This window comes from Echinops telfairi, unplaced genomic scaffold (genome assembly GCF_000313985.2).
Source record: "Echinops telfairi isolate 266 unplaced genomic scaffold, ASM31398v2 ScPeMD7_7469;HRSCAF=8507_0, whole genome shotgun sequence".
Lineage (NCBI taxonomy): Eukaryota > Metazoa > Chordata > Mammalia > Afrosoricida > Tenrecidae > Echinops > Echinops telfairi.
Genome location: NW_022111372.1, coordinates 83,117,113 through 83,126,687, shown reverse-complemented (window position 1 = coordinate 83,126,687; position 9,575 = coordinate 83,117,113). Strand labels below are relative to the sequence as shown.

Below are 9,575 nucleotides of genomic sequence, written 5' to 3'. Positions count from 1 at the left end.
CACCCCTCCTCAGCCTCCGGCGCGGCGCAGGGAGGAGCAGGGCGCCTGTCGCGCCGACCAGCGCCCGGAGCGGGAGCCCGGAGCCCGGAGCCCACAGCCGCGCGCCCGCGCCCTCCCAGCCCGAGCGCGAGCGCGGAGCCCGCGGGGCAAAGGCTCGGCGGCCGGCCGGCGGGCGACAGTCTCTGGCTCCGTCGCTCGCTCCCTACGATAAGGGGAGGCCAAGATGAAGACGCTCCAGGGAGCTCACCTCCGCAAGGTAGGGCCCGAGGACGGGGCGCACCTGCGCGAGGGGGGAAGGCCCGCCCCCCTCCCTTGTGGCTTCAGGGCACCTGCACCGGCTCCGACCCCAGAAGGCCAGCCGGGCTGGATTTCAGAGAGGGGTGGAGACACAGTTTAGCCCCCTCCCCTCCCCCGCCCCCATGCAGGGGTCCTGGAGAAGCGGGATGAGAGCCGGGTTCCCCCAGGCCAGGCCCTGCGAACCCACGAACAGGTGTCTGTACCCCAGGAAACATGGGCAGGGACTGGCCAGAGGCCAGACCCCCACCTTCCTCTCCCCCTCATTGCTTTTACCCAGGGCCGGCGTTAGCTAACTGATTTGGGGGTTTGGGATGTCCATCTGCCCGCCCCCATCTGTGTACTCAATACTGAAGCAGCTCCGGGGCGCTGCAGGGAGATTGCACCCCCCCCCCCTTTCTTGCTGCACTTGGTCCTGCAGAGCCGGCCACCTGCTTCCTACCTCCACGCCACAACCCCCCATCCGCGCCCACTTTTCCGGGTTGCTCTAGCTACCCCTGCTGGGACCCCAGGATGCCCCTCAGCAGAACTGAGGGGAGACACAGGCAGGGACGAGGAATGGAGACCTGGGGAAAATGGGGGGCGTGGGGTGGTCCAAGGTTGCAAGGATGAGAGAGCAGTCACACCTGAGCGGGCCTGGCCCTGGGCCAGATGGCAGCAACCCCCCACCCGTGGGTGCCCCTTTGCTCTGTGGACACTGGACCTCTCTGACAAGTTGTTTGAGTGGGGGCAGGGGAGGGAGTATCGGGACATTTTCTGGCTCTGGGGTTCAAAGCCACAGCCCTGGCCAAAGAGTTAGAACTCCTGGGAATGGTTTTGCAAGCATCTGCTAAGCCGGTGAGTTTGAGGCAAGTCCATTTTCTAAAAGGAACCTCCTCTGTTTTGCCCCACTTTCCTGGGAGAAGGCTTTGTGAACTGGGGGAGGGGGCACAGGAGTGGTAGGTGTGAGAGGACCATTCCCAGGAGCTGGTGTTAATGCCTTCCCTCCCCAACACACACACACACACACACACACACACACACACACACACACGGCATGCGTGTGTGAGAGCACTGAGCGGTGGGTGTTTTATGTCCCCTGACAGGCATAACTTCTCAGGACCATTTGTGGGTCACCTCTTAGGTCCTGCCCCCATGCTTCTCCATTCTTTTTCCCTGCTCCTTCCTCTGCTTCCCCATGAGAGTCCACACCCCGCAATGCCCCGCACGAGGCAGGCTGAGAGGAACAGCAAACCTTGGGTCATTTATCCTTCAGTCATTCTGGGCCTACCTAGGTTTTATGTTCTCCACGTCATAGACAAGAAAACCGAGGCTCACTGGCTTCCTGAAGGTGGGCTAGGCGTGCTGGGACCAATGGGGCAGAGGAGGCGCTCCCTCCCCTCAGGGTCCCTTTCCTGAGCCTCCAAGGAGAAGGGCAGATGGCAGGTATGAGGAAAGGTGCTCACTAGACCCAGTCAGGGCTCTGCACCCCTTTGTTCATCCTCACCACTCTGGTGCTGTTTGACCTTGGGCTCCTGCTGTCTGCTCCCAGAAACTCAGTTTCCCGTGTGCACAGTGATGAAGGTGGGCGCAGATTCCTCTTGTCTTCTATTCTGGAGAAGGTTAGAAAGACTGGGGCTTGGGCAGCCCCGCCTTTCCCAGTCCCTGTCCCTGAGGGGCCCTCCATCTGCTGCTGCCCAGAAGAGTGAGCACAGGCCTGGTGAGCTCTGGGGTGCCCGCATTCCTGTGTGACCGTGAGGTGAGGCGAGGCAGGGGATCCGGAGCAGGGCCTCACCCCCAGACAGAGTGTGAAGTCAGTCCTTAAGCCCTGCCTCATCGATTTGGTCGCTTCCTTCTGTTTCCGGACCAGTCTCTTTCTCATTGCACCAGCCTCCTGGGATTTACCCCTTGAGGTGGAAGCTGGGGCCACCCAGGTGGGCTCCCGATTGGCTCAGCTTTGGGAGACCCCATCCCCTGTCCCCAGAGCTAGAACAGGCTTCTTCTCTGATTGGGGGAGGAAGGGGTTGGGCTGGGAGCATCCGGCTCTTGTCACCATGGAAACAGAACCAGGACCTGCTCAGTGAGCAGGGAAAGGGCAGCTTCTCTGGAGAGATGAGAGGAACCTCATTACAAGGCCCCCTGCCAGCTGGCCTGACAGGGCTGGGTGGGTGTCAGGGCAACAGCCTTGCCTTACCACCCAAAGCCAGTGGCCAGCGTCTGCCAGCTGTCTCTCATCCCTCTGGGTCTAGCCTGGCAGGGTGTGCTCACTCCTCTAAAGGGGGAACCACTGAAGGGGGCATTCGAGGGGGAGGGAGCAGATTCCACCCAAGTCTGAGCTGTAGCTGTCCTCACCCCCACCTGCACCACATCACAGCTGGGGGGTCCTTGGAGCCATGCAACTTTATTATTTTTTTAAATCATTTTATTATATTAGGGGCTCCTACAACTCTTATCACAATCCATACACACATCAATTGTGTAAAGTGCATTTGTACATTCATTGCCCGCCATGCAACTTTAAAAGCAGCTGTTAACATGCTCCTCGTCTTGGTCCTGCCGTGCTGTCCCCATCACCACTGCCCTGTGGCCCTCAGGTAAAATCACTGCCATAGTCAGCACTGTCACTGAGAGCCAGCCCAGCAAGGCTACCTGATTCAGTCACCGGAGCTCATTGCCCCAACCCAGTCACCACAGCCTCCCTCCAGGCCTGGCCCACCGTGTCATCCCTACCCCCCTTCCACCCCCAGCATGTCCACAGGGCCAACCCTCACCTCTGCCACCACCTGATCTGTGTGTAGACACACTTGGTCTGCTGCCAGAAGGGGCAGCTTTGGGGCAAAGAACCAGTGTGGTGAGTAAGTGTTCTCCCCGTGCTGGGCTCTGCTCCTCCGCCACCTCAGGCGTCCCTGTGAAGTCTGCTTGGTGAGTCTGCCTCATGGACCCTCAGAGGGCAAGGTTCACACCAGATTCCTAGACCCACATGCTCCCAGGCGGGCCTCACTCTTTGAGGTCCGCTGCTTAAATAAAATGGAGCGTACTGCCTAGCCCGGCCCCAGGTGGAGGGTCCCAGCTCCCGTAAGTTCTCTTCAGGATCTGCTCCTTCTGCAGTCAAGAAACTCGTCTTGCTTCCTCTGTCACCCGGCTTTCCTCAGACTTTTTTGACCCCACGACCCTTTTGTGCTGAACACCAATGAACACCTCAAATGCTTTGCTCTTGGAAACACCGATCCCTCGAGCCCCCCAATGATCCAGTTGGGAAACCTGAGGCCGAGAAGGCACGTTGCTAGAGGGACACGGTGAGAGTCCAGACCTGGGACTGGAATCCAGGTCTCTGCCTCACAGTCCCATGGTCCCGTTTCCCGCCCAGTGCTTCCCAGCGGGAATCACGGGCAGCATTTAACAGTCAGCTTCCTTGGCACCTCCACCCTTCTCTGAGGTACAGTGTGAAGCCCAGAGGCAGCAGGAAGGAGGTGACCGTTGCTGTTCCCCAGGTCCAGAGCCCTGGTGGCGTAATGGTTATGTACTGGGCTGCTAACCACAAGGTCAGCAGTTTGAAACCACCAGCCGCTGTGGGGGAGAAAGATGAGGCTTTCTACTCCTGGGAAGAGTTATGGTCTCAGAAACCCACAAGGGCAGGTCTACCCTGTCCTAGAGGGTTGCAATCAACTTCACGTCTGCGTGTTTGGTTCTGGGGTCCCTTGTTGAGAACTGCTTTCTGAATTTCAGACAGTCACCCTGGTCTCCTTGGCCATCCTTCCTGGCAGTAAGCCCAGGTAATCTATGAACATGCCAGCTTGCCTGCCTTGGGGCCAGGGAGCTCCCCCAACCAGCCGAAGGAGGCCCTCTACCTTCCAGCGCCAACCCAAAAGGGCAGTCATGCTCAATAGACCTTCCCGCCTTCTTCAACTCATGGTGAGGGTCCTGAGAAACAGCTGACCTCCATCCCTCTCCATCTCTTGTCCAGCAGGAGGAAGAGGACAGCTTTCAGAAGCAGACTGGGCTTCAGTAGGTTTTCCTCTTGCTGAGCCACAATTCACACAGCCCTCTGAAGTCACAGGACATAAAGCTAATCCTTCCCCCAGGACAGCTCCCGTTCCCTCCAAGTGCTGCTCTTTCTGTGCTAGGGACTCCGGGTTCTTCTCCTGGTCCTCCTGTGGCTTCTTTTCCTGAACATCCTCCAGCCTGGCTACCTGCTGCAAACCGTCCGTGTCGTTCTCCAAACACCATGCCAGAGTGGAGGGCCAGCACCCAGGGACCGGCGGTGCAGAGTGTGAGCTTTAGCACAGAGAAGAGCTGAGATCAACCCCCCTACTCTCACAGGGCTAAAAAAAACACCGGAAGACAAACCTTGGGTCTGACATGATCTCGCTTTGAACCTTCTTGGTTTTCTCTAAATTACAACGGAGCCAGGAAGAGTATTTTTATTAGCTCCTGTGAGTGTTTGGGGAACGGAATCAAGTAACAGAAGTAAAACGTTTACTGTGGTGGGCGTGTGCATGAGTGGCACTGACTCATCGTGACGCCGTGTATAACAGAGTGAACGACTCCGTGGCCCGGCACCATCCTCACAGTTGTTCTACGGTTGAGCCCACTGTGTCAATCCAACTCATTCAGAGCCTTCCTCTTTTTCCTCTGACCCTGTCCTTTGGGGAGCATGATGTCCTTCCCCAGGGACTAGTCCCTCCTGATGATATCTCCAGATTCGGTGAGATGAAGTCTCCCCAGTCTCCCTTCTTAGGAGCACTCTGGCTGGAGTTCTTCCAAGCCAGAATTGCTTGTTCTTCCGGCCATCGGGGCACCTTCCAGGGTCTTCACCAGCACCCTCCTGCAAACGTCGATTCTTCTCCTGCCTTCCCTGTTCATTGTCCATCATCCTTATCCATTCTATCATGAAAGGCCGGGCAGGCTGGATGAAAGGACACCAGCCCAACACACACCTTCCTGATTTCAAACACATGCATGCGGAGAGACTACAATGGCATGGTTTGGATCAGGTGCAACTAAACCCTACACGTCACATCCTTGCTTCCCAACCCTTCACAGAGGTCTGCTTTTAGCAGATTTGCTCAACCTCTGATTTCTTGACAGCTGCATTCACGGGTATTTGTTGTGGATCCGAGTAAATAGAGTTCTGCGTATTGGCCCAGCGGTAAAGATTTGTTTCTTCTTGTTGAGGTGTGGTAATCCATACCGAAGGCTATTGGATCGGTTGGTGCTTCAGGGCTTCAGCATGTCATGTGCATTGGGCAGGTTGCTAATGAGCCTTCCTCCAATCCTGATGGCCCATTCTTCTTCCAAGACAGCTTTTCAGATTGTTTGCTTAGCTTACAGATTAAGTATGACAGATATCAACCCCGACACAAACCTTTCCTGTTTTCAACCATGCTTGATCTTTATACAGTTCCACATGAGCATAATTAAATGGCTTGGAATTCCCATTCTTTGTAACTTTTACTCCTAATTTGTTGTGATCCACATAGTGAAATGCCTTTGCATAGTCCATCACACACATGTAAACCTATTTTTGGAGCTCTCTGCTTTTAGCCAAGACCCATCTGATATCAGTAATGATGCCCTTCATTCCATATCCTCTTCCGAATCCCACCTGAATGCCTGACAGGTCTCTGGTGGGGCACTGCTGCAGCTATTTTTTTATAGATCTTCAGCAAAATTTTAATTGCATGTGACACCAAGGATATCGTTTGGTAATTTCTACATTATGTTGAATCACTTTTCTTGGGGATGAGCACAAGTGTGGATCTCTTCTGGGTAGCTGTCTTCCAAAATTTCTTAGCATCAACAAGTGAGCGTCTTCAATGCTGCATCCAGTTGTTCAAATGTATCAACCGGTGATGAGGGCAACAAATGGACAAATGTGCTTGACACAATGGATGGATGGATGGATGGTTTGTGATAAGAGTTGTACGAGCCCCCAGTAAAATGATTTTTTTTTAAAGTCTCACCTGGTGTGCTCTCATATTCTGGAGCGTGTTTCCTGCAGTATGCCTTCAGTGCAGCTTGGACTTCAGGCTCAGTACCATCAGGGTTGGATCATATATGACCTGCATTGGTTGAACATCGACTAATTCTTTTTGGGCCAGTGAGCTTTTATAATGTGGGCATCTTCTTTTGATGTTTCCTACATTCACTGTTTTGCTGGCAAAGTTCTTCCATATTAAAACTCAAGGCTTTCAGCTTGAGAAATGCCGATTAGGCTCTTCCCTTTTGATTTCTAAGCCCACAATCATTGCACTTTTCATTCTAATACTTTCTCTTCTCAAGTGGACCTTTGAAATCTTCTGTTCGGCCTTTTTAGTTATTTTTTCCCCTGTTCAATTTAGCTACTCTATGTTTGAGAGCAAACTTCAATGTACATCATAAATGTTTAATAAAGGATAGCTGTTACTATGATCAATGATCCCGGGTAGTGCAGAAATTAAGCACTTGGCTGCTAACTGAAGGGTGGGTGGGTCATACCCACCAGCCTCTCCTCTGGGAGAACAAGATAGCAATCCGTCTCTGTAAAGTTCCCAGCCTTGGAAACCATATGGACAGTTCAGCTCTGTCTTATGGGGTTACTATGAGACACAGGAGCCCTGGTGGCGAAGTGTTGGGCTTCTAACTGCAAGGTTGGCAGTTCAAAACCACCAATTGTTACTCAGGGGGAAGACGATGCTTTCTTTGCCCATAAAGATTTACAGTCTTAGAAACCCACGGGGGCAGTGGGAATCAACTCAAGGCAGTAACTATTTTTGGATGAGTTGGAATCAACTTCGTGACACTGGGTCTGATTTTGTTCTACCAAGATCATCGTCACCATCAAAATAGGACCAGCCCTCGATCTGGGTCTGCGTAACCAAACTAGGATCCGGGTCACTTTCTTAGTCTGAGCCATCGGTGCCACTTCAGTCTGTGCACAGTGAGCCCTGAAGAGAGCAGCCCATTATCCGAACCAATGGAGTGTCTTTACCTTGAGAACAACAACAACAACCCACACTTGCTGCTGTTGAGCCCATTCCAACTCATGGCCCTTCCGTGCCTTTTGAGAGGGGCTGTGGCTCCACGGGGCTTTTAGTGGCTGCTTTCTGAAAAACCGTGTTCCCAGCATGTCATTCACATGCCCTACAATTCCATAATTCAGCCATATTTAGATGAGATGTACAATCATCACCAAACATTTCCTTCTTTTTTATACTCCTTGTTATGAGCTCCCTGTTTCCCCCCAGCCTCCCTGATATACTCCCATGAAACCATTAACCTATTTACCATCTCTATAGATTTATATATCCTGGATTTCATATATAGAAAAACATACCACCATAACCCCAACTAACAAGGACAACAATGTTAAACAGAGAAAAACTTCAAATGACAAGAAACCAAACACTATTAAAAATGTGAACAAATTTAAAATCAGACAAGGGGAGATCAAATGATTGGATGTTAAATGTCAATCTAACTGTATCTGCAATAATCCATTTTCCATACACTCTGCTTGCTAGCAAGGCTATGCACACCCCTGGTCTAGGTCAGAGGGGATTCACCGGAGGCTTACTCCATGTGTATTTTCTCTTTCACTTCAAAAACAAAAACAGAAACAACTTTAAAATGTGTCAAAAAGGAGATCAAAATGATTTTAAAAGATCATTTTATTAGGGGACCGTACAAATCTCATCACAATCCGTACATCCATACATCCATTGTCAAGCACATTTGTACATTTGCTGCCATCATCATTCTCAAAACATTAGCTTTCTACTTGAGCCTTTGGTATCAACTCCTCATTTTTTCCCTCCCACCCCTTTCCCCTCCCTCATGAACCCTTGATAATTTATAAATTATTATTATTTTGTCATGTCTTACACTGTCTGACATCTCCCTTCACCCACTTTTCTGTTGTCCATCCCCCAGGGAGGAGGTCATATCTAGATCCTTTCAGTTGGTTCCCCCTTTCTGCCCCACCTTCCCTCCACCCTCCCGGTATCGCCATTCTCACCACTGGTCCTGAAGGGATTATTTGTCCTGGATTCCCTGTGTTTCCGGTTCCTGTACTGCCAGATTTGTAAGCTAGAATTGGGATCATGATAGTGGGGCGGGGAAGAAGCATTTAAGAACTAGAGGAAGGTTGTATGTTTCATCGTTGCTACACTGCACCCTGACTGGTTCATCTCCTCCCCACGACCCTTATGTAAGGGGATGTCCAGTTGTCTACAGATGGGCTTTGGGATATGACATTTTAACCTAACTACATCTGCTATGATCAGCTTTACCATGCTCTCTGTCTGACAACAAGGTTATTTACACCCTTCAACTATCGTCAGGAAATCACCAGAGGCTTAACCCACGTGTGGATCTTTGTTTTCATCCATAGCCTCTTGCAAACCAGATGTTCACAATTTAAGCTCTGATTCCGTTCCCTCCTATGAATTTGGATCACACAGGCTGGTGTGTTTCTTCTGTGTGGGCTTATTTGATGCTTCCCTTAGATGGCTGCTTGTTGGAAGACATGCTTTCAAGACTCCAGACACTGTCCTGTTAGCAGGCAACATCTAGTTTCTTCACCACACTTTGCTATAGCAACCATCTCTTCAGTGATTTCTTCATAAGGGTGAGCATCAAGCAGGGCCATGTCATAAAAAACGAACTGTTCACCCACCAAGCCCCAAGGATGATATCCCTGCTCAGCACAGCCAATGCACAAAGAAGAAGGACCATAGGGCCAGCCCTACCATGAGACACGACATCCCTCACTGACTCAGAGTGCTACTGGGGGACAACACTGGAGACACAGTGTGGGAATTGTGCCCAATCTGACCCCACCACACCGAGGCAAAACACTAAGGGTGTGCAACAGAACAGCAAGGGGAGCAAAGCAATGAAGTCCCCGGGGAATACCAAAAATAGACTGTGGGGCCAGGGCGTGGCACCCCATCAGACTCTACTGGAAAACACTCCTAAAGGTCAACAAACAGACCTTGAACTATTTACAGGCTTTTCTGTCATTGGTTTTTGTTATTGTTCTTTTGTTGCTTTGTTTTGCTGTCTTGTTTTTGTGCATATTATTATCTCTGCAAGTTTATCTAGATAAGATAAGCGGGATAAACAATCTGGAGGAGAAAACAATAGGGCTGATGGTTCCAAGGGTGGATATGGGAGAGGGGGAACGGGTGGGGGAAGGAAGTGGGTGTTAACAAATCCAGGGACAAGGGAACAACAAGTGATCTAAAATCAATGGCGAGGAGGGTGTAGGAGGCCTGGTAGGGCTTGATCAAGGGCAATGTAACTGAGAGGAATTACTAAAA

The 9,575-nt window shown here is 51.5% G+C and overlaps 1 protein-coding gene across 1 annotated transcript in view; it reads left to right on the top strand.

The window, feature by feature from the left end:
- SLC6A7 (solute carrier family 6 member 7) overlaps window positions 1-9,575 on the top strand; it is a 26,788-nt gene continuing 17,213 nt past the window's right edge. Inside the window, exon 1 of the mRNA XM_004697087.2 lies at window positions 1-256. Within this exon, the coding sequence (XP_004697144.2) occupies window positions 224-256 (33 nt within the window). The 5' untranslated portion in view covers window positions 1-223. The remainder of the gene's footprint in view (window positions 257-9,575) is intronic.